The sequence below is a fragment of the Alnus glutinosa genome, chromosome 3, assembly GCF_958979055.1.
Source record: "Alnus glutinosa chromosome 3, dhAlnGlut1.1, whole genome shotgun sequence".
Taxonomy (NCBI): Eukaryota; Viridiplantae; Streptophyta; class Magnoliopsida; order Fagales; family Betulaceae; genus Alnus; species Alnus glutinosa.
In genome coordinates, this window is record NC_084888.1 from 33,519,969 (window position 1) to 33,543,570 (window position 23,602).

The following is a 23,602-nucleotide window of genomic DNA, read 5'->3' on the forward strand; positions in this document are numbered from 1 at the left end:
TTTTTTTCTTTTTTATTTTCTATCAAGGACTTTGCACTTGATGACGAGCCATTAACATTGGGTGCCAACATGGACACTAGCATGTCAAATGAGATGTATGTGGCAGATAGAAGACTATTAACTTTGATGGTAAAGTGATAGAGAAACCTGTTAAAACTTGGGCAAAACCTAAAAACATTTACAACAGTCTAGCCAAAATGCTAAAATTAAAAGGGCTCTAAAAGCCCCTCCATTGGCCTTAGCAAATTGCTGAAATATTTGTTGAGCGTAAACAATGCTCATTTCAGTTGGTAAGCATTGTTCACTCACCAAATAAGAAAGAAAGAAAACAATTAAAAAATACAGAACAATGTTTTTCCTCTAATTTTTTTTCATCGCTCTATTTATTTATTTATTTTCATTTCGTTTTACATTTGGATACCAACCTAAATACATGGGACTAGTGCAGGGACAGTAAATTTGAATAAAAAACATGACCGATAGGAAAATTTAACCTTTTCAAAATATATAACCGTCAGGAAAAGATACATCTTTAAATATATGATTGCTAAAGAAATAATTAAAAAAAAAATTGAAAACGAATATTTAAATAGCAAAATGGAAAGCAAATAGCTAAAATGAAAAGCTTAATTTATAGGTACTTTGAAAATGTAAATAACTAAAATAGATAAATGTGATTTTTTTTAGCTATTGTGACTAGTAAGTTTGCATGTAAATGTTCTTAGGACATTATTCTTGAAATTGAAACCAAATGACTAAATCAAAATTATATGAAAATTTAAGAGCTAAATATAAATTTTTTCCTTTTATTTTTGGTTTGAGGAAATGTTTCGGCGTAATATAAAATCCTATTGGTGAAGTTCACATTTTAGAAAAATATTTATGTTTGCTACACCTGCTTATTTGTTAGAAAGCATATGCACGGGTAAAGTTGACTTTTTATTAATAAAATTAAAAATAAATAAATAAAGGGAATAACTTCTGTTAGGTCGTGGCAGAAAGGAAGGGTATTTTGCCAACCAATAAGAAATTGACAAGTCAGCTAAAACTCAAAAAATGAAATGCTGCTGCCCAAGAAAATGAAATGCTGCTGCCCAACCGGAAGAGCACCATCACCGCCCCAAATCCGCAGCCCCAGGCCGGAAAGCCGCCGCCAGCGGGCCGCGCGGCCACTCCACAGAGGCCGGGAGTGGCCGCGCGGCCTCCCACGGGGTCTGGGGGTGGCTTTCGGGCCACCCCTAGATGGATCTAGGGTATGCCCGAAGGCCACCCCAGGCCCTGGGGGTGGCCGCGCGGCCACCCCCGGCCACTGGGGGGTGGCCGCGCGGCTACCCCTGGTCCATGGGACGGTCGCGCGGCCATCCCCGGGGTCTGGGGGTGGCCTTCGGGCCAACCCTAGGTCCATCTAGGGCTGGCCCGATGGCCACCCCAGGCTCTGCGCTGCCACCCCTGGCCACTGGGGGGTGGCCGCGCGGCTCCCCACGGTCCATGGGGCGGCCGCGCGGCCACCCCCGAGGTCTGGGGTTGGCCCGAACCTGGGGGTGGCCTTCGGGCCACCCCTTCTGTCGGGCGTCACTCACTGTCGGGTTTGGCCTGGCTGTGACGGCATCTTCCGACCCGGACAGTGGCGGTTTTCGACCTGGACGGTGTGGTCCGGCACGAGCGTTGGTGGCGTTTTCCGACTTGGGCGTTGCCGAAAGCGTCCAGACCCACGTCGGAGGAGTTGGGGTTGGCCTGGCTGTGGCGGCGTGTTCCGACCCGGGCGGTGGCAGCGTGGTCCAGTACGGGCGTTGGCGGCGTGGTCTGGCCTGGGCGGTGCCGGCAGCGTTCGGCCTAGGCGGTGCCGGCGGTGTCCGGCCTGGCTGTGGTGGTGCGGGTTTGGGCAGGGGCGTTCTCAGCGTGGTCCAGATTTGGTGTTTCAACAACACTTTAGTTTTTTGAGTTTTTTTGTTTTGAGATGATGTGTCAATATATTATTGGTGGGCAAAAAACCCTTGGTTTTTGCCATAACCTGATAGAAGGGGCTCTCATAAATAAAATGACAGTCGCTGTGTGACCATCCTCTCCTGTCATCCTCACGGGAGGAGAGCCCGACCACCACCCCTCTCTTCTGTTAAGGGCAACCATACCCTCATTTTTTTTAATTATATTTATTTAAAATAATATCTCGGCTCATATCCAGCAAAAATTAAGGGCCTTTTTGGGTTAATTGAAAAATAAAGATACAATATTATATTTAGCATTAGGGGAAATAGAAAATTCACTCTCTTTAATTTCTTCGCCTTTGAAGCGCATGAAGTGACCGATGAGGAGGGCCCCAGGCCCAGCAAGGTGGCCCAGCGCTATTATCAAGACATATGAAGATAAAAAGGTCGTACCTTTTTGTCATGACCAATTCGACCATACCCCCCCCCCCCCCCTGCATGTATATAGTCCAAAGAGAAAGAATGGACCCTTAAATCTTTTTTCTATTTATTTTATTTTCTCTTTTATGAAAAGTTGGTAGAAAGATCTCTATCCAAATCTTTATTTATTTAACCCTCCTTTCATAATAGTATCTCGAGTAACAGCCGCATGCTTTCTGGTTTACTTTGTCGGCAGAAGACTACAATAGGAGTAGTGATAGGCAGGGGCAAAACAGTTGCCCCTGCCTGGCATTTTTCATTTAAATAAAAAAAATTTAATTATATTAAAAGTTACTTTTTATTAAAAGAAATATTTTTTTATTATAAAAGTCTGTTAGGTAATTGTAAAACGTCTCCCAAATATTATTTCCCTTATAATAGAGTTACAAATTATAAGAGCCACATTCGGGATCATATTATTCAATCAGATAAAAGGTAATTTTCTATTTGGTAATAGTTTTGAAAATATTTTTATTTCTAGAGCTAAAATAAAAATATATTTTTTAAAATCATGAACAAAATAATTTTAAGTACAAAATACCTTTTAAAATGCCTTTCAAACGTAGATCCCTAAAAAAAAACATTCCTCACCCTATAAAAAAAAAAAATTATTCTCTAACGGGTATAACATGGAAGATATAAAAAAGAAAATTAAGAAGATAAAACATCAAGTTGCAATATTTAAAATCATAGGCTTTAAAAACTATTTGTTGGGTTATCGGAAGGGTGAATATGATGTTCTCGATTTCAAGTGAAATAAAAAGTATTCATTTTATGGTCGATATTAAATTTTATAGATTTAATGGTATATATGTTGCAATATAGTGAATATGTAGTTATGTCATTTATAAATTTTATATGACACAGTACTATGGACACATTAAATGTAACAAAAGAAAATATTGACCTTGAAATGGAAATGAGAGGATCCTGGTAGGGGTGTAAATGTATATGCATATGCGGTTATTTTCAAAATTTGTAACTGCATTTGTAAAATGCAGATATCACTTTTAGATATCTGCATTCCACGTGCACATCAAGTTTTTAATAATTGTATATGCACGGTTATTACGTTTATTAAATACGGTTATTATTCGCTATCTGCATATTAGGTCATGACTCTTGTGGGGTCTATTATAGTCTTTTAGGTCTTATTTGAGTCTCTATTAAAGCCTATTTTAAACGATTTTGAACATAATTTAAGCTAGTTTTTAGTGGTTTGAGCTTGTTTAATTCTTTTTTTTTTTTTTCTAAGCCCTAATCTTTTGAAAATATATTGATTTCACATTGCTTTTACATTTTTGCCAAAGTGTTACATGAGAAATAAACATAGTCAACCAAATCAATGTAAACATAGCTTATACCTAATCCAAAGTGACCTTGTTTTTTTTTTTTTTTGAATTTATTAAATATAATATATATAAAATATGTATTATACATAAAGGGTATGATGATGTGGTTAATAACTACATTTGCATGTCCTAAAATTAATATCCGCATCCTCGTATATGAATAGTAAATTTTACTAATTCCATCCATAACAACATATGTGGATAGCAGAGGTTGACGGTTACCCTTAGCCCTCGTTTGGTTTGCGAAATGTCTATTCCATTAGGAAAAGGAATAACTATTCATGGGAATAGATGAAGGTGGAATGGAATAACTATTCATATTCTTTTGTTTGGTTGTAACGGTGGAATAGAACATTGCATATGTATTCTTTTGTTTGGTACAGTGCAATACATTGGTGAATGGAATCATATTATAATCAAATTTTCTAAAACGCCCTTATAATACAAATATAATTTATATTCTTAAGGACATTTTTTTTCTTTATTTAAGAAACATAAACAATCATACTATGACCTTTTTTTTTTTTTTTTTATTTTTAATTTCATAGAGTTCATGGCTTTTTTTTTTTTTTTTTTCATATACAATTACGCTACAAAATGATTTATAAGGGGAAAAAAAAAAATACACACACACACACAGACATAATCATCATATCACCATCATAAAAATAAATAAAATAAAATAAAATAGATCATCTGCAAAGCCCTTTTTATTTTATTCTTTTTTATTTGTTTTCCAGCAACAAACATTCATTCTTTGCTTACAAAGTAAAATGATTTATAAGAAAAAAAAAAAAAAAACATAATCATCATAAAAAAAATAAATCATCTACAAAGCCCTTTTTATTTTATTATTTTTTATTTGTTTTTCAGCAACAAACATTCGTTCTTTGCTTACAAAGTTTTTCTCAAACCTTCACAAGACAATTGGAGTCTCCCCAATATTAAGAGGTACTCGTTTTGCTACGTCTAAGTGCATTCTATAGGCTAAATCATAGGAGGAGGAAAAAAAAAAAAAAAGACTACCCCACAACAAATTAAGTTGGTTGAAAAACAGAAAGAGGATGATGAGAATATAATTGCAGAGATGGAGAGAGATACTGATGGTGCATTTGAGTGATGAATTTTTGAAATCAGAATTAAATTCTTATTCTGTTTGCGAATTTTGAGATTTGACTTTTTAGAAAAAATAAAATAAAATATGATTTGTTTATAAAAAGTTGAATAAAATATAATTTGTTTTTTTAAAAAGTTGAATAAAATATGATTTATTTTTGAAAAAAGTAGAATCAGAATTATATTTTATTGTCAAAATTTCGTATCCAAACACATCATGAGTTTAGAAACAGAGAGAGAGAGGGGGATAAGAGACTTGGGTGTTGAGAGGGTTAGGGTTTTGGGGCAAAAGACGAATTTTATTTATTCTCACAGGAAAGGAATAGGTATTTCACTCCTTTTTGAGTGGAATACTTATTCCTCTTCGTAAGGGAATAGCTATTCCGTGGGAATAACTATTCCCTTAAATAATATACAACCAAACAAAGGAATAGCTATTCCGTAGAAATAACTATTCCTTTCCATGGGTCTATTCCTTTCCATGGGTCACTTTTAGATATCTGCATTCCACGTGCACATCAAGTTTTTAATAATTGTATATGCACGGTTATTACGTTTATTAAATACGGTTATTATTCACTATCTGCATATTAGGTCATGACTCTTGTGGGGTCTATTATAGTCTTTTAGGTCTTATTTGAGTCTCTATTAAAGCCTATTTTAAACGATTTTGAACATAATTTAAGCTAGTTTTTAGTGGTTTGAGCTTGTTTAATTCTTTTTTTTTTTTTTTCTAAGCCCTAATCTTTTGAAAATATATTGATTTCACATTGCTTTTACATTTTTGCCAAAGTGTTACATGAGAAATGAACATAATCAACCAAATCAATGTAAACATAGCTTATACCTAATCCAAAGTGACCTTGTTTTTTTTTTTTTTTTTGAATTTATTAAATATAATATATATAAAATATGTATTATACATAAAGGGTATGATGATGTGGTTAATAACTACATTTGCATGTCCTAAAATTAATATCCGCATCCTCGTATATGAATAGTAAATTTTACTAATTCCATCAATAACAACATATGTGGATAGCAGAGGTTGACGGTTACCCTTAGGGCTGCCATCTTGGCCTTTAAAGCATTCACAATGAGTTATTCGTATTTATGTACAAAATAGCTCACAAAAAGCTACATTTTTATTTTAATTAATAACTTTCCTAAAACACTATATTCAATTATTTATTATTTTTCTATATAATTTAAATATTAAAATTTTAATTTAATGTTTTAAACATATACTTGCTTTTTGATAAAAAAAAAAAAAAAAAAAGAAAGAAAAAAAAATGAAAAGAAAGAAAGAAAAACGAATAAAAAGATAGAGAAAGTGAGCTATAAATGAATAAAAAAACTTAATACATTCATCTATCGAGCTTTTCTACGTTTGGGTGAATATTGTAAATGAAATGTAAAATATATTTAATTTAGAGAATCAGATAAAAATATTTTTTAAAGGTTTGATTAGTCGTTTGATATTAAAATTAAGAATATTGACGGACCAAACTTAATATGTCTTAAGTAGTTTTTCGTGTCAACACTTAAAACATATATACATATATAACGTCGAGTTCATTTTCGTACGAGAGTATTTGATGTATGTCGAGATGTCGTCTTGACTCTTAACGTGTCAAAATTAACGAACCGACGCGACGAATGTTTTGCTAACGAACGCTGAATTTCGTGACAAAAATATCACGGCGACATGGCGCCGCAACATATCTAAACATGTCACTCACCGAGGCGCTCTTAGGGGCGACCCCTTTGGCATTAACATGTCCAAGTCTCGTCGCTACAGATATGAGATAGCTTGGAGCTTGAAAGAACAGTGCAAGACGAATCCAGCAGGCAGCAACTAGTACTAGAAATTACCCACCAAATCAGGACCTATATATGCTCTGATCAGAGAGAATCTCCACAATTCTGAACCAAAATCAGATACGGTTCCAGCTACCTTGGTCTGAATTGAAGCCCCACGGATGTCATGCTTCAAGCTGCCCATGGCAGCAGCTTCTGTTTACTACACCCACAAGCCCGGCGGTGGCTGCCACCGGAGCCTGACCAAATGGGTCCGCACCAGCACCGCCGCCGCCACCTCACTCGCCAAACTAAAGCCCAGACCGAAACCCTACGTGGCCCTAAATATCTACAACAACAACAGCGAGCGAAGAATACCGGTTATTTATAAACATGGGTGGAGGATAGTCCCGTGCGCACCCCTCACACCCTCGGCGCACGATAAGGAACTCCCTAAAGTGCTTGGGTTTCGTGGCCTCCACCACAAGCATTGCCTCGCTTCCTCTTCAGGTACGTCTAGCTCCGAAGAGAAAGAAGGATTTTCGGGCTCTGGGTCGGGTCTCGTGGCGGATATGGGTTCCGAGAGCAAAAAGAACCACCACGATTTGGTCCAACCGCCCTCGTCAATGCAAAACCAACAAAAACGACAGCAACGGCCTTCGAAATTGCTCACGTTGCCTACAATGTTAACGCTAGCCCGCGTCGCCGCAGTGCCGCTTCTCGTAAGCAGTATGTGCATTTTTTATTTTTATTTTTGTCTATGAAACTTTTGGGGGGTTTTGTTTGGAATTGGGGCTGTTTTGAGAAATGGGATTTTGTTATTTTAATGATCCGATCGGAGTTTGTTCGAAAAGTTTGGAACTTTGGTATTTGGTGCTCATATGTTTGAGGTTTGCTTTATGAATTTGATATGTAAGGGACCTTCATTTTTGGCGTAGGACAAAATTATGGATGGGATGTTGGCTTGTGATAATGTTTGAATATCAGGATTCTGTTTCAATGTATCTGAGCTGTTATGGACATTTGATTTTGGCAGTGAGATCAATTATGTATTGTTTATAGCTAAGCTTTGGATAATACGTTCTTTGTTTTGTGAATTTGATCTCTTTTGGCTCTTTATGATGCTGGGATTTTGGGTTTTTTATTAGAAATTTTCTCGAGTTTGGTTTGTCTTTTGTTAGGTTGCAAATTGAATTAGATCTTTTTGAATTTCAAATTTTTGTTTGTGTAATTCATGCATATGAGGTATGATGGATAGTTGATTTGCTTTGAAATATGTGTTTATGGTTTCTATGGAAGCACAATTTAGTGATTTTTGCAACAGTGGTACACCATGGTATTCTGAGCTGCTTTGTGCTGCTACGCAGATTGCCCTTCTTAATTGTGTGCTTGAAGAGATTGCTTAATGCAGAACTGCAGATGATTGTTGAAGTGATTGTATATTTTAGTGTTCATTGCATGAAAGCCTTGTGATTGATGAGACTAACATTATCATATCTTTTCATCAGCCTTCTACGTCGATGGTTGGTGGGGAACAACTGCTACGACGAGTATCTTCATCACTGCTGCAGTTACAGATTGGCTTGATGGCTATCTTGCTCGGAAGGTATACTAGTACTTTGTCTTTCAAACCATATAGGAGCAGATCTCACGGTAAATTAATTGTTCTGAAGATTTTAATGTTTCTGTGACATCTTATAAGAACTAAATTCTTAAATACATTTCAGATGGAGCTAGGATCTGAATTTGGTGCATTTCTAGATCCAGTAGCTGATAAGGTATGGTCTTTCGTCTATAATTAGAATTTATAGACTTTTGCTTGTAGTTAGTTGATACAAAATAGGTGCTTTGTTGAGCTGGTGAGAAACGTTTTTGAGTTCTGTTTTGATTGTCATGCCTGCTGAATGCAGCTTATGGTTGCCGCCACATTGGTCTTGTTGTGTACTAGACCCTTGGAAGTTGCCATGTTTGGGCAAGTGCCATGGCTATTGGCTGCACCTTCAATTGCCATAATTGGTAGGGAGGTAATATGTTTTTCTACCGATTTTCTTGTATCTCGTTAGCCAACTAATACTTTTGTTTTGCATGCCTTTCATTTTATTCAAGATCTTCCCCTATATTTTCTCCCCTTTTGCCAATAGTTCTGACTGCAATCCTAGGTTGGGTCAAAATCCAGTATCAAAGCCATAGGACAATTCTAAAGAATCCTTGTTACTTGAGCACAATCTTTCAATGTGCATGTGTTCATGCTATGCATGTATATTTGCGTTAAGTTTGGGGAGCCTATCATGTTTTGACTCGCAGTGGTTCCTGGGGCTTCTATTATCACCATTATTTTTCCCCTTTTTCCCTCAGGCAATTATACTTATATCTTACTTACCGAAAAGAGAATTATACTTATATATTGTTTGGTTATATCAGTTTATGTTTAAGTTGATAGAAGATCTCTTACAAATTATTTTGGGACTTTTATGTAGATAACCATGTCTGCAGTTAGAGAATGGGCTGCTTCTCAAAATAGTAAGCTTTTAGAGGTTTGTTTTTCTCTTCCCTACACTTCGACTGAGTATCAATTTTGGTTCCTAACTCATTTGATCCTTTAGCTGGAAATACATTACGAAATCAATAATTATATTCAGGCTGTTGCTGTAAATAACTTGGGAAAGTGGAAAACAGCCACACAAATGACAGCGCTAACCATCCTCTTGGCTACCAGAGATAGCAGGTTCATCGTCTCATTTATTTGGCCTATTGGGTTACTCTTGTTCTAGTTTAATCAAGATGAAAGAAATTTTCCTTGAAAGACAACTTGGTGGATATTGTTTGAATTATCTGACTGTGTCCTATTTATTTTTCTTTTTATCCTGGCCTTGTGCAGTCTTGGAGGGCCAGGGATTCTAGTAGCTTCTGGGGTTATGTTGCTTTATATCTCAGCTGGACTTGCTGTATGGTCATTAGTTGTATACGTGAGCAAGATTTGGAGAGTATTGCTGAGGTAGTGTTGTCAGGTTGCCGGCACGGTATTCACTTATATATACTCTTCATCAAGAACTTGTTTAGATGTGGGAACAGAACTTGAAGTTCTTCGCACACAACCCTGCTGATGATTATCTACAGGCATTGGTGCACTATTCTTCAAATAGGGGGATGAAGAGCAAAGATGTTCTGTGAAAAGTTCCTGCTCTTTAAAGTGGATGTCAGTTAAATAGTTTTGGAGGGGCGTAGACTGGGGAATAGTGGGATATAGATTGTGGAATAACTTTTTACCCCCTTATAGATCTTCATTATTTTTTGCTTGGAGCCAATGTTTGTTTTTAACACTGACTTGTAAGATGCTGTATCTCTGAGGCTATGGTTGGAGGATTTAGCAGTATTCTGGTTGTTGTTACTATTTTGGAGTTGAATGTAGTTTATTTGCTCTAATTCTTTTGTCGGGAAAGTGTAAAACAAGAATTACAAACAGTTAAAGAAAATAACTTAATTTTTTTTTTTTAACAGATATTCTTTGCTGGTTCAACCTTTTACAGGTTTAAATGATTGCACAAAAAATAGGCAGATTGTAGTTTATTGCTATTTTAAATAGTTTATAACAAAATTTAAGCCAGATCTCTCTAATAATCTTACCTTTGTGGTATAGGGAAGTTAGACTGTGCCATGGTTTGGTAGGTTTCTTTATGTAAATATCAACTGAGCAAATAGAGTTGTTATGTATGTATGTTGGGTTTAGGTCGTGTTGAGGCATGAATATAAGATTATATATGTCAATCTTGATCCGACTCGTTAACTAAACAGATCATACCCTTTCAATCCTAACTTACTAATTTCAAGTCGAGTTTGTGGATCACGTCAAAATTGTTAACTCTAAATGTCGTGTGTTGGGTTTAAGTAATGTTGTGTTGAGGTATAAGAATAAAGACTATGTAAATCCGTTTTAACCGTACCTATTTAACTAAACGAGTTAGATCTCTTAATTCTAACCCGCAAATTTTGTGTTGGGTTTGTGTCGAATTCGTATATCGTGTAAAAAATTGTCAATCAGCAAGCATGAGTTAATGCTTTTCTAATTCTTGCCATCTAGATTTTTGGATGGACCATGTCTTGAATTTGAAGAAAATAAATGGCTAAATAAACCACATGATGCTTCTGTAATTGTTGTGGGACTTTGGTTCGGTAAACTTTTCTCTCTTTTCTTTTCTATCTTTTTTTTTTTTTTTTTTTTTTTTTTTTTTTTTTTTTTAGCAAATACAAGAATGAAAAAAGCCAGAAAGAAAACAAGAATGCAAACAGAGGGCAGAGCTGGTTTATAGGACCAGCAAAGTTTGAGAGAGAGAGAGAGGAATGCTTCCACAGGAGAGGGCGGATGTGGCCCATTTGGCTAGATTATATGCAGGCTAATTTGCACTCGAATTTACCCTGAGAATAGAACGGCATCTTTAACAATTGGATCAATTTTCCATTCGTGCAAGAGAGAAGAGATCACAGTCGAGTGAGGAGTCGCCTTTTATGATGACATTGCTAAGATTAAGATCTACTGTTTTTCTCAATGCTAGTTGAGCAGCCTTTGCTTCACCCAAAACCCTAAAAGGGTTGCATTTGGTTGGGTAACTTGACAAACTACAAAGGGGAGCCTGATATAAGTTGAGGCCCTGTTGCTATGTAAATGAGGCTATCACGTTGGGTGACATGGGTACCTGGCATCACACTAGTCAACTCAGTCACCTACTAATCTTGATGCCCATTTTTTTCTTCCTTCATGAAAAGTGCAAAATGATCCATTCCTTTCTGCATTAAAAATGACTAAAGACATTGATAATAATGTCCTTATTAATATTAGATTATGAGTGCTTTTACAGTATTATAACTTTTATTGTAAGTCCTTTACAAACTAACGTGACAGTTCACATGACATTTACTGCGTTTACAAACTGATGTAACAATCCACATGTCACTTATTTTTATAAAATATATGTAACAAAAGCTGAAATATCTCTAGCATTTGTTGCTTATCCCTAGTAGGTCTTCCAAGTGAACTTTCATGGCTTCAAAACCAAGATAACAACAAAACATGTCCTAAAGTACACCATCACAAAAAGCACACTGAAGAGAAATTTAATGCCATTTCTAGAACGGTGGGAAGTTCTAGAACTCTGTAATTTGGGACTGATGTCAGAGTTGTGCCTGCACAAGAAATGGTAACGTTCAGGGGAAGCAATTAGCAACCTTTCATCCAGTCATACTGTAGGCAAGAGTTTTCAGAGAATTTAACTAGTGCTGTGGAAAGGAGGGAATACCAAGAAGCGTTTCTTGTAAATTTCCACCAGCTCCTTTGGTTCACGTCGAGTTTGTTTGTAGGCCTCATTTTTGTCCATTTCCTACAAAAATATTAATTAAACGTCAGACTATATCAGCTTAATATTTCATTTTCCCCTTTAAATACGTAGAGACATATTAGATCTCTATCAATTTGTAAATGCACACAAGGGCTTACGAACCCATTTATTTTGTTTTTAGTTTTTTTCTTTTTCTTTTCTTGCCTATTTAGAAGTTTATACTCCAAACTGCTCCAAATATCTCAAAGACTTCTTTCTGCAGAGGGATGACAATATTCATCAGTACCAGCATACATGTAGCAGAGTGTGCATTCGCTTTCCTTTGTCTATAGTATTTGGGACATCCTAAAAACTTAGTCCCACATTGTGTGTTATAAAGTCGTCATGAGTGTTAAGTCCCACATTGACTAATACTTTTTGAGTGATAACGCAGATTTAGCTAGCTCTCTCTGGTAATTACAGTATCTCACCTCCAATGCCGTATTGCACAAGCAATTATTATAGGACAGGTTGAGCTACGTTAATCTCTTGTGGTGCAAACCGAAACAGGTTGAGAAACATTAGAAAGTTCTAATAATTTTTAAGCCAAAACATGACTTCAATGGTTGAGCTCATGAGGTGGAAGGAGATTGACTCATGGAGCTTAAAAAGTCTTCAGCTTGTCAACAACTAAGATTTATTGAAGCTTATAAGAGCAAAGAGGCTTAAGCCTCCTACAGAAAAAGAAACAGAATCAGATAGAGATAGGCATGGTCAGTATCAATTTGATTGTACCTCAATCCAAGCTGCCAGTTTAGGCCTGCCCTCTGTGATGTCGTACTTCTTTACATCCAATAAAAAGGGCTGATATCTTTCAATAAATGGAGCATAAGCTATATCCACCTGAAGATTACAAAATAAAATGTAACTGAATTCACTTATTCGTAATATGCAACAAAAATATTATCTACCTTTCATCACTTAGATAATACTAGGACTCAAAACAGTAAATGGAAGAAAGCATATTTCATTGCAAAATCTCTTACCAGACTGAACTGACCGAGGAAAAAAGGTCCATCTTCAAACTTGGAAAGAGCCGTTTCGATGTAATCAAATGCAGCACCTGATGCAGTTTGCCACTATAGTGTTATATAGGCATTTGTACATTAAGGACATTAAGCTGTCATTCAAGTCACCTGCTTCATTTCCATCTCCTTTGAAGGAAGACATCGCGGCTTTGTTGAATGTGTCGGTGTAGGACAGCAACTCTTCTGCAAATTCTTTCTTGGCAGGATCCTACAGTTCAAGGTATAAGGAATCTTGATAAAATGTGGTGCTTAAAAAACAAGTACCAGAGTTTTTCTCCAAATCTTACATCAGGGAAAAGTGAGGGCCCTTCGAAGTGATTATCAACATATTTAATCAAATCAAGACTCTCTCCTTTGACTTCATTTTTGTGTTCCAATGATGGCACCTGCTCAAGAACTTCACATAAGGAACAACAGAAAAGGAAAAAAAGTAAAATAAACAGCACTAAATTGCACATAGCACCCACAGGTTTGTTCTTTAGCCATCAGTTTGTCTTAACAATGCAGCATATGAGCTAGCTCAGAGAAATATTATTTCCATGAAGTGAAATCATTCAACTGTATTACCTAACATTCAAAACAAGTCCTCATGTGTTTCAGTTCATCAGTGTACTTTGTATTATGTTTTTATTATCTCGAGAAACGCTTTTGTACACAACTGTTGTCAATAGTTATTGATGATTCTTCTTTCATTTTCCACTCTGTTGTAGACGTTAAATGCATTCTTTTAATTGCCAGGGAAGACAAGATGGAGCTATGCTTTCACATAACATCCAATGATGCAGGACAATCGAATTTGGAAGAAAAAGAACATAGGAGGGGGGAAAAGAAGAGACTGAGTCACACAGTCCAGAGACGATGGGAGTTTGGGGGAGTCTCACTGCCCAAAAAAAATACTCACACCTCAAAATAAAATCTATTTATTCATCAACTCCGTCTCCATTGAAGTACAAAAGCACTTTTAAATAGACTCACTAACAAAAATCCTAAGCCTAATTTGACTAACTTTGGGCAGACCCATCATTACTAATGTGATTAAACCCTACCCTAATTGACTTTGGGCAAAAATTAAACAAATAAATTAAATATTAATAACCTAAATAAAACTAAAGGACCCAATTATTCACGTCTCGTCAAGCATCATCCAAGCTGCTGAAGAAAATATAGCACTTATATAGTTCACCTTGTTAGCTGGGTAGACTTTCTCCTTGTACCAATCAGGCCTGTTTTGCAGATCAAGAGGAACCAATTTGATCTTGTCTTGCAATCCCTGCTCCCCAACATTATTGGACACCAAATTAGAACAGAAGAATAAGTTCTATAGTAAGATAAAATGGCAGATCAATCAGCTTAGATGAGACATGAGAAAAGGAACGAATAAAAATCCTTTATTCCAAATTTGATTTCCTTCAGTATCTTTTTGGGACTTGAGGGAACAAAAGCCTCCACCCATGACCCAACTATGCCTCTATTAATGTTGGCTTAGTTGAGATGAGCTTTTCGTGTTCTCAAAAGCAAACAAAAATTGAAAAATAAGATTAATTCTATTTTAACCAAAATCACCAATAATTCTAAAAGCTTAAACTGATAAAGAAATTTAATCAATATTTTAACACACACCCAACAAGAACCCTGAACAGGAAGAATTTTGAAACAACCTTACAATTCCGGGTGATCCACACACGCTGCGCGTACGGGCATGTGTATGATATATACAACCTTCAATGTATGAAAATGAATAACTTGTCATGGTCAGATTCAGAAAGAAAGAATCTTTAGAAAAAAAATAAAAAATAAAGAGCTCAAATAGGTTCAAACGGGAGTTTGAACAATCACATATGCATCTATTGGAACTAAATGAATTGAAGGCCCAAAAGATCACTACTACAATTTACAGTTAAACAGGTGCGATAACTGAAGCAGACAAGAATCCAACCTTGTAGTTCCATCAAAAAGCGGAGGTGGTTCTGAAGTAGAATCAAGCGCCGGTGGAAGGACCTCTTTCACAATTCTGCATAGAGAAAGAGAAAGAGAGAGTTCAGCATGTAAAACCCAGTTTCTTTTTGGCAAAAGCAAAATCATATCGAAACGTCGATATAGCATACGTGTGGGTGAATCTGTGTACCCAACAAAAACAGAGGGTGTCACATTTCTGTGTGTGCAAGCTTTAGTATATGTGTTGAGCTCTCATTTTCTTGAATTCTATTTTCACGGCAACCAAGCAGAACATCTCTTACGACTTACCCATCTGCCATTTTTGCAGATTGCAGTGTGGCTCTGGTTTTCCCTAGTGCTTGAAGTTTAAGCTTTGGAGGAGATATTATGGCGTTTCGGAATCTAATGAGTGTCACTTTTTTGGAGACTGATAAGAGGGAGAAAGTGACTGAAGGAGTCAGGCGTGAGGAAGTAGAGCTCACTTTCAAACTGGACATTTTCAGTTTGATGGTTAATCTCCACCCCACCCTTATCCGCACAAATACCATTCCGCTTCATATGGATCGTTTGTTCTTACGTAAAATATTTTTGGTCGTAAATCTTTTTAAAAAAATTAATTTTTAACATTTGGCCATTATGAAAAATCACACTTTTTTATTTATTATATTTTCATTCAATTATATCAACTAATAAATATTATTTCTTATTCACAACATCAAAATATTAATAAATAAAAAAAAATTTACCTAAAAATCTTAGTTCCTGCAAAGTTTCGACGAGTTTCAATGATTTGAGAATGAGAAGCTCAAATTCAAAAAATAGTTTACAGTTTTAAAACTATTTTACGTAGTTAATATATTTTGGACTTTAAGTGAAATATATTAACTATATAAGTGAAATATATAAGCACTTTGGACTTTACTACGTAAAATATTTTATCTCTATTTTATTATTCCATTTTAATTTTCTTTATATTATCTTTTCTTTTGGTTAATTTATTTATTACAAAATGAAATCATTAACACTGTTTACTTAAATTTTACAGTGATCTCAACAAATGGTCATCAAGAAATCTCACCCTGCAATGTTTACTTTTATGAAATTCATCGAGAAGTTATATATTTTTAGTGAAAATAATCTGGGATGGATATAATTTTTATTTGAGGTTATAACTGTTTTGAGCGGTTGAAATAATCTATATTTTGTAATTAATATAGTAAATTTCTAGCTTAGAAAAAAAAAAAAAAAAATAGTAATTTCTAGAGGTAGCATCAATTTGGCAGCAGCCAGCAGTCATAGATCGCAACCCGGAAAGGTAGTGGACGACCAGATGGTGACACCTGGAAATTGAGCGAATAATTGTGACTATTCGGTTCGATTTTTTTTTAAAAAATTATTATTATTATTATTTTGTAAATAACGGTTCGATGGTTGGTGTTAGGCATTTTTTGCTAATAAATTTGTGGATCGAGAGGAGTGAATAGTTTTAGGGATAATTACATTTTCCACCAAGAAACTATCATCTTTCGTCAAAATATTTTTACGAACTGACACTCTCACCATCCGACTGCATCGAACTATCATTTACTAACCAAAACTCTCGTTCTGTCAGTCAACCTCGTTAAATCATAAGGTCAACCCATCACGTACGCTTCACATGACGTTTTGACATTCTCTCTCCCACTTTTACCCTCAGTTTGGATTGCTTTTACCGTAATTATCTCATAATTTTATTTTATTTTATTTAAAAAAAAGAAGAAACCAAACTCTCAAATAGTAGCATTACACTTCACTCTCATTTTACATCGACTGACGTGATGTATTTTAAGTGGTTTCTCATGTTTATTACTTATTAAAAAAAATCACTTAAAACACGCTTTATTAGACCGTGCAAAACGAGTTTGAAAAGTAACATTACTTTAAGCTCAAAGAAGATACAAGATAGGTTAATAAACCATCGTAACACACTCTAAAGGTTGCAGCAAAAGCATATGTGGAAGGTTTTAATATTGCTACCTGCCGTGCTGAAGCTCCTCCTAGAGCCACGCAATTGCATCAACCAAAGTGGAAAAAGCCACTGGAAGGTACTTGGAAGATCAACTGGGATGCTGCGGTTTCTAAGGAATCAAGGACAATGGGAGTGGGTATAGTTATTCGAGATGAAGGAGGAAGGTTCGTGGCAGCAAAGATGAAAGTTGTCCCCTACATCGTGGACCCTAACGCTGCTGGAACAATAGCCGCTTGGAGTGCGGTGCAGTTTGGCCGAGAAATGGGGGCTAATCGAATTGTTTTGGAGGGAGATTCAATGGTGGTAGTCTCGGCTTTGCGTGCATCGGAGTCTTGCGATCGGCTTTTTGGTCAATTGATCGATAATATTAAGTCATATTTTTCTCATTTTTCTCCCGTGAAAGTGAATCATGTCCGTAGAGAAGCAAATGTGGCTGCTCATGTAATGGCTAAAATGGCGATTTCCAATCTGTTGAACCACTCTTGGGTGGGGGAGTGTCCTCGTTTCATTCAAGATGTTGTGGCAGCAGAATGTAATTTTTCTGATTGAGTATTTAAAAAAAAAAAAAAAAACTTTTAAGGTTGGAAAGTCAACTTCAATAACAACACTTAGTATGAGAGAGAGACGCAGAGACAAGAGAAAGAGGAAGAAAGCTGAATCCAAATCCAAATCCAAATCAACCCATCGGCGACCCATGGTTTCCACCGAAACACAAGAATCTTCTGATGGTTTCCACCAAAACACCAGAATCTGCCTCTCCCTCTTCTTCGTCTTCTCATACTCCGGTGGGACTGGGTTAGGGAAGCGAGGCTTCGTTGACGCCGAGCGATTCGACGTTGGTGGTCCTCTTCTCGGTCACCACCATACCCATCCTCCAAGCATGACCGACTGAGAGAGAGAACGCCGTTCTTTCTTTGCGTGAGAAAAAGTAAGAAAAAACAATAAAATATAAGATACATCTGTGAACAGTATCAACCCACATGTGGCGTGATACTGTTGACAAATGGACGATGGAGCTATTCTGGCGTTGGGTTGCATAATCTGATAGAGGAAGATTTTATTGTTTCTGCCATCTACTTTAGCTAAGAGTTGGGTTTACATACACTGTTGGGGATGCTCTAACACTTATTATGTCAACAACTGAAATATAGACTGTTAAATGACAGTGCACGTGACACTTATTTTCATAAAATATCTATTGCATAAATTTGTGTTGAAGCATTTTCCTTAAATTGTATTGCTTATTCGTCAGTCTTCCGAGTCACCTTTCATGGCTTCATAACCAAAATAACTACAAAGACTAATGCTGTACACACTTCACTTCCACACTTTTTGACATGACTTTTAAAATTATAATTAAATTTTAAAAAAATTAATATTAAATTTTGATTAAATTATAATTTTAAAAGCCACGTAAAATAGAGAATATGAATGTTGTAGCATTTTTCAACTACAAAAACAAAACATGTCCTCCAGAACAATCACAAAAAGCACACAGGATGACAGGAGAGAAATTTAATGCCATTTCTAGAACGGTGGTTGGTTCTAGAACTGTCAGAGGCTCTAGAACTGTCTGTAATTTGAGACTGACTTCAGAGTTGTGCCTGCGCAAGAAATGGTTAATTCATGGGAAGCAATCAGCAACAGTTTTTAGAGAATTTAACTAGTAATGTGGAAAGAAGGAAATACCAAGAAGCGTTTCTTGTAAATTTCCACCAGCTCCTCTGGTTCACGTCGAGTTTGTTTGTAGGCCTCATTTGTGTCCATCTCCTACAAAATATTAATAAAGCCTCAGACTATATCAGCTTCATATTTCTTTTCTTTTTTTTTTTCTTTATCATACTCATGTTATATCGGCTAACGTGGCATGTTTTGAATGTATATATATTTTTTTTTTTAATTATTGATATGAAAAGCTACTTAAAACACGCAATATCAGCTAGTGTGACATTAATATAATAAGGGAAATCCTTAGGTACCCACTGGGATCCCACTCCTATCCCACCCTTGCATATGTGGACCAATGATGTGAGAGATGCTAGAGAGAGTGTTGTGGAACCCTCATTTTTTTTAATAATATCATTAGACCACATATGCAAGGGTGGGATAAGAGTGGGATCCCGATGGGTACCCAAGCATTTCCCATATACTAAATAGGTGTTGAAAAAAATTACTCTTAAATCTATATTGATTTGTAAATGGGCACAAGGGCTTACGAACCCATCTATTTTGCTCTTTTGTCTTTTTCCTACTTACAAATTTATTCACCAAACGGCTCCATGTATCTAAAAAGACTTCTTTCAGCCAAGGGATGGCAATACTCATCAGCAATAGTATACATGCAGCAGAGTATGCACTTGCTTTTCTGTCTATACTATCCACAACACTCTAAAAAGTTAGACCCATATTGTGTGGAAAACTGCTCGGTTTGTTATAAAGGTGCTTAAGTCCCACGTTGGTATCTTACTAGGTGAGACTGAACTTAATAAGTAATTTTAGAAAACTCCAATTGTAACTTGACTAATCATTTTGAAGTGAGGCTAGCATTTTCTCTGAACGTTACAATATCTCACCTCCAATGCCATATTGCACAAGCAATTAGTATATGTTAACCTTTAGCGACGCTAATAGAAACAGGTCGAGAAACATCAGAAAGTTTGAAGACTTTTTAAGCCAAAACATGACATCCATGGTTGAGCTCATGAGCTGGAAGGAGATCGACTCGTGGAGCTTAAAAAGCCTTCAGCTTGTAAACACCCAAGATTTATTTTTTTTTGATAAGTAAGAGAACACCCAAGATTTATTGAAGCTTATAAGAGCAAAGAGGCTTAAGCCATCCTACTGAAAAAGAAACAGAATCAGATAGAGATAGGCATGGTCAGTATCAATTTTATTGTACCTCAATCCAAGCTGCCAGTTTAGGCCTGCCCTCAGTGATGTCGTACTTCTTTACATCCAATAAAAAGGGCTGAAATCTTTCAACAAATGGAGCATAAGCTATATCCACCTGAAGATTACAAAATAAAATGTAACTGAATTCACTTATTCATAATATGCAACAAAAATATTATCTACCTTTCATCACTTGATAATACTAGGACTAAAAACAGTAAATGGAAGAAAGCAGATTCCATTGCTATAGCAAAAAAAAATAAATTCTCTTACCAGACTGAACTGACCAAGGAAAAAAGGTCCATCTTCAAACTTGGAAAGAGCCGTTTCGATGTAATCAAATGCAGCACCTGCTGATGCAGTTCACCACTTTAGTGTTATATAGGCATTTGTAGATTAAGGACATTAAGCTGCAATTCAAGTCACCTGCTTCATTTCCATCTCCTTTGAAGGAAGAAAACGCGGCGTCGTTGAACGTGTCGGTATAGGACAGCAACTCTTCTGCAAATTCTTTCTTGGCAGGATCCTACAGTTCAAGGTACAAGGAATCTTTATAAAATGTGGCGGTTAAAAAACAAGTACCGGAGTTTTTTTGCTCTAAATCTTACATCAGGGAAAAGTGAAGGCCCTTCGAAGTGATTATCAATATATTTAATCAAATCAAGACTCTCTCCTTTGATTTCGTTTTTGTGTTCCAATGATGGCACCTGCTCAAGAACTTCACATAAAGAACAGCAGAAAGGGAAAAAAAAAACAAAAAAAAAAACAGCACTAAATTGCACATAGCACCCACAGGTTTCTTCTTTAGCCATTAGTTTGTCTTATTACAACTTCAGACACTCTTCTGTTCTTAACTCGTTTGAGCTTAACAATGCAGCATATGTGCTAGCTCAGAGAAATATTATTTGGAGGAAGCATGTAGGCATTCCATGAAGTGAAATCATTCAACTGTTTTACCTAACATTCAAAGCAAGATGGAACTATGTTTTTGTTAGAATATATTTCCATATAATTGTGATTGTAATCAAATCCTTGATTACCTTATTTATATCGTATTTACCTACCATATTTTTCCTATAAATAGGGATCATTGGTATTGTAAATATCATCAAGAGTGAGACAGCAAAAATGTAGCTTCTAAGACTTTAACCCGTGGATGTAGGTCATACACCGAATCACGTAATTCTTATGTGTTTCTCTCTTTTCTTCCCTCTTTCATCATTTGTGTTTACTTTCTCTTTATATTTGCATGGCCTTATGAATTTTTTCAGTTTTCACATAACATCCAAGTAGCTGAAGAAAATATAGCATTTATATAGTTCACCTTGTTAGCTGGGTTGATTTTCTCCCTGTACCAATCAGGCCTGTTTTGCCGATCAAGAGGAACCAATTGTATCTTGTCTTGCAATCCCTGCTCCCCAACATTATTGGACACCAAATTAAAACAGAAGAATAAGTTCTATAGTAAGATAAAATGGCAGATCAATCAGCTTAGATGAGAGACATGAGAAAAAGGAACGAATCAAAATCCTTTATTCCAAATATGATTTTGGGACTTGAGGGAACAAAAGCCTCCACCCAACCATGCCTCTATTAATGTTGGCTTAGTTGAGATGAGCCTTTCGTGTTCTCAAAAGCAAAACAACAACTGAAAATAAGATTAATTTTACTTCAACCAAAATCACCAATAATTCTAAAAGCTTAAACTGATAAAGAAATTTAATCAATATTTTAACACACACCCAACAAGAACCCTGAACAGGAAGAATTTTGAAAACAACCTTACAATTCCGGGTGATCCACACACGCTGCGCGTACGGGCATGTGTATGATATATACAACCTTCAATGTATGAAAATGGCATAGCTTGTCATGGTCAGATTCAGAAAGAAAGAATCTTTAGAAAAAAAATAAAAAATAAAGAGCTCAAATAGGTTCAAACGGGAGTTGAAACAATCACATCTATTGGAACTAAATGAATTGAAGGCCCAAAAGATCACTATTACAATTTACAGTTAAACAGGTGCAATAACTGAAGCAGACAAGAATCCAACCTTGTAGTTCCATCAAAAAGCGGAGGTGGTTCTGAAGTAGAATCAAGCGCTGGTGGAAGGACCTCTTTCACAATTCTGCATAGAGAAAGAGAGAGAGAGTTCAGAGTTGGTTTGGATTTGGGATTTTAAATGTGCTAATTAAAATAATTAGCAATCTAAAAATGTGTAATTTTAAAAGGTAGTTAAAGCGTTGATAAAATTTCTTTAAAATCGTTATTTTTTCAAAAATGTATTTTTTTACCTGCAATTTGAAAACAATTTTTTTATTTTTTATTTATGTTTTCAAACCACAATTTTTTAACAATGCGTTCTCATACACTTTTTATGATTTTATTTAAAATTACACTTTTAGTTTGCGAAATCATTTGACCAGACGAATCCTGGTTTGTTTGGGTATTAGATTTTTTGAAAAATTACAATACTGAGAGAATTTATTTTTTAAAATTATACATTTGATCATTTAGAAAATATGTGACAAAATTTTTAAAAAAAATTAAATAAAATATAAGTAGAATTTGATATTTAAAAAATAATATTTGAAAAATCGCAATTTACCATTTATCCGTGTTGAGCTCTCATTTTGTTGGATTCTATTTTCAGGGCAACCAAGCAGAGCATCTCTTACGACTTACCCAGCTGCCATTTTTGCAGATTGTACTGTGGCTCTGGTTTTCCCATGTGCTTGAAGTTTAAGCTTTGGAGGAGATACGATGGCGTTCCGGAACCTAATCAGTGTCGTTTTGTTGGAGCATGATAGGAGGCAGAAAGGGACCGAAGGAGTGAGGCGTGAGGAAGTATAGCTCACTTTCAAACTGGCCATTCTTTTTTGGGGTAAGTTTGATGGTTCTTGTTCCTTTTAAGGATTAAATCTACATCACACCTAACTTTTGTCCACACAACTGCCATTCGGTTTGTCAATGCCCTAAGACAACCTTGATGGTTCTTTATATTTTAGGAAAATTGAGATTGGACATGTAATAAATAAATCCATGTGACATGCTTGTATAGTTGATACTATACATAAAAACGTTACGCAAGCATAACTCACTTTTAAAAATGGGGATGGTGCACATAGTTACTATTGCACAATTTGCACTTAAGTCGTGTGAGATATTTAAGATCATAATATACTACTATTACGCTCCACAGTGACATCCACAGCAGTTCACTCTATCGGTACTGTTACAATGACAAGATGATAGCTCTTTTTAGTTGCTACACTCACCTATCAATATTCAATGACTTAATATTATGCTCATACATAGTATCGAGACATTGTAATCCATAAAATAGGTTGCCTCCTGATTTACTATAAAGTTGCAACCCATTCGATCCTATGCTTTAAGGTATAACTCACCATTGAAACCTAATTTGCAAGAAGACGGTGCTAGTATCCAAAAGATTATATACACATGGTTAAAAGTGTACTTAAGCCATGTAAGACACTTATGGTGCGTTTGAGATTGCGATTTCGTAGACAACAAATGTGATTTTAAACCAAATTGTAGAAAATGAATCGTTTGGGAATTGTCGCAAGCAATTGGATGCTTTTTTGAAAACGCAAATTTTTAAAAGTCTAACCTATAATTTTAAAGGTCAAACTGCGATTTTGTCAAACACTTAACTGCATTTTTAAAAATCAT

General features: G+C 35.8%; 4 protein-coding genes across 5 annotated transcripts; 2 read left to right on the forward strand and 2 right to left on the reverse strand.

The window, feature by feature from the left end:
* The first annotated feature begins 6,664 nt into the window (after positions 1–6,664).
* On the forward strand, positions 6,665–10,046 carry LOC133864873 (CDP-diacylglycerol--glycerol-3-phosphate 3-phosphatidyltransferase 2). The gene is made up of 7 exons (XM_062301302.1): positions 6,665–7,402; positions 8,182–8,279; positions 8,401–8,451; positions 8,584–8,697; positions 9,151–9,207; positions 9,313–9,398; positions 9,552–10,046. The coding sequence occupies exons 1-7, from the start codon at positions 6,856–6,858 to the stop codon at positions 9,670–9,672; spliced, it is 1,074 nt and encodes a 357-aa protein (XP_062157286.1). The 5' UTR covers positions 6,665–6,855; the 3' UTR covers positions 9,673–10,046.
* A 1,544-nt stretch (positions 10,047–11,590) lies between these two features.
* LOC133863712 (glutathione S-transferase L3-like) lies at positions 11,591–15,558 on the reverse strand. The gene is made up of 10 exons (XM_062299766.1): positions 15,315–15,558; positions 15,007–15,081; positions 14,729–14,789; positions 14,254–14,340; positions 13,358–13,456; positions 13,179–13,278; positions 13,029–13,105; positions 12,778–12,885; positions 11,965–12,045; positions 11,591–11,851 (listed from the first exon to the last, which is right to left on the reverse strand). Exons 1-10 carry the CDS (start codon positions 15,551–15,553, stop codon positions 11,840–11,842), a joined length of 939 nt encoding a protein of 312 aa, XP_062155750.1. The 5' UTR covers positions 15,554–15,558; the 3' UTR covers positions 11,591–11,839.
* Positions 15,559–17,139: 1,581 nt separating this feature from the next.
* LOC133863384 (uncharacterized) lies at positions 17,140–17,562 on the forward strand. The gene has a single exon (XM_062299326.1). The coding sequence runs from the start codon at positions 17,140–17,142 to the stop codon at positions 17,560–17,562; it is 423 nt and encodes a 140-aa protein (XP_062155310.1).
* Positions 17,563–18,391: 829 nt separating this feature from the next.
* On the reverse strand, positions 18,392–22,779 carry LOC133863471 (protein IN2-1 homolog B-like). Of its 2 annotated transcripts, none has more exons than XM_062299408.1 (10): positions 22,592–22,779; positions 21,960–22,034; positions 21,687–21,747; positions 21,230–21,316; positions 20,514–20,612; positions 20,332–20,431; positions 20,179–20,255; positions 19,913–20,020; positions 18,703–18,783; positions 18,392–18,617 (listed from the first exon to the last, which is right to left on the reverse strand). In XM_062299408.1, exons 1-10 carry the CDS (start codon positions 22,777–22,779, stop codon positions 18,606–18,608), a joined length of 888 nt encoding a protein of 295 aa, XP_062155392.1. In that variant the 3' UTR covers positions 18,392–18,605. The 2 variants fall into 2 exon arrangements, with proteins under 2 accessions (XP_062155392.1, XP_062155390.1); XM_062299406.1 differs by having other exon boundaries at positions 20,179–20,258.
* Positions 22,780–23,602: the final 823 nt, after the last annotated feature.

Excerpts from the sequence above, each read along its gene's own strand:
- LOC133864873 (XM_062301302.1), top strand. The coding sequence starts at position 6,856 with ATGTCATGCTTCAAGCTGCCCATGGCAGCAGCTTCTGTTTACTACACC. Across the intron at positions 8,698-9,150 it reads TTGCCATAATTGGTAGGGAG|ATAACCATGTCTGCAGTTAG; the intron begins GTAATATGTTTT and ends ACTTTTATGTAG. Across the intron at positions 9,208-9,312 it reads AAAATAGTAAGCTTTTAGAG|GCTGTTGCTGTAAATAACTT; the intron begins GTTTGTTTTTCT and ends AATTATATTCAG.
- LOC133863712 (XM_062299766.1), bottom strand. The coding sequence starts at position 15,553 with ATGGTATTTGTGCGGATAAGGGTGGGGTGGAGATTAACCATCAAACTG. Across the intron at positions 14,790-15,006 it reads CTTTTTGATGGAACTACAAG|GTTGTATATATCATACACAT; the intron begins GTTGGATTCTTG and ends CATACATTGAAG. Across the intron at positions 14,341-14,728 it reads GGATCACCCGGAATTGTAAG|GGATTGCAAGACAAGATCAA; the intron begins GTTGTTTCAAAA and ends GTTGGGGAGCAG.
- LOC133863384 (XM_062299326.1), top strand. The coding sequence starts at position 17,140 with ATGGGAGTGGGTATAGTTATTCGAGATGAAGGAGGAAGGTTCGTGGCA.
- LOC133863471 (XM_062299406.1), bottom strand. The coding sequence starts at position 22,779 with ATGGCCAGTTTGAAAGTGAGCTATACTTCCTCACGCCTCACTCCTTCG. Across the intron at positions 20,432-20,513 it reads GGCCTTCACTTTTCCCTGAT|GATCCTGCCAAGAAAGAATT; the intron begins GTAAGATTTAGA and ends CTTGAACTGTAG. Across the intron at positions 18,784-19,912 it reads AACTGGCAGCTTGGATTGAG|GAGATGGACACAAATGAGGC; the intron begins GTACAATAAAAT and ends AATATTTTGTAG.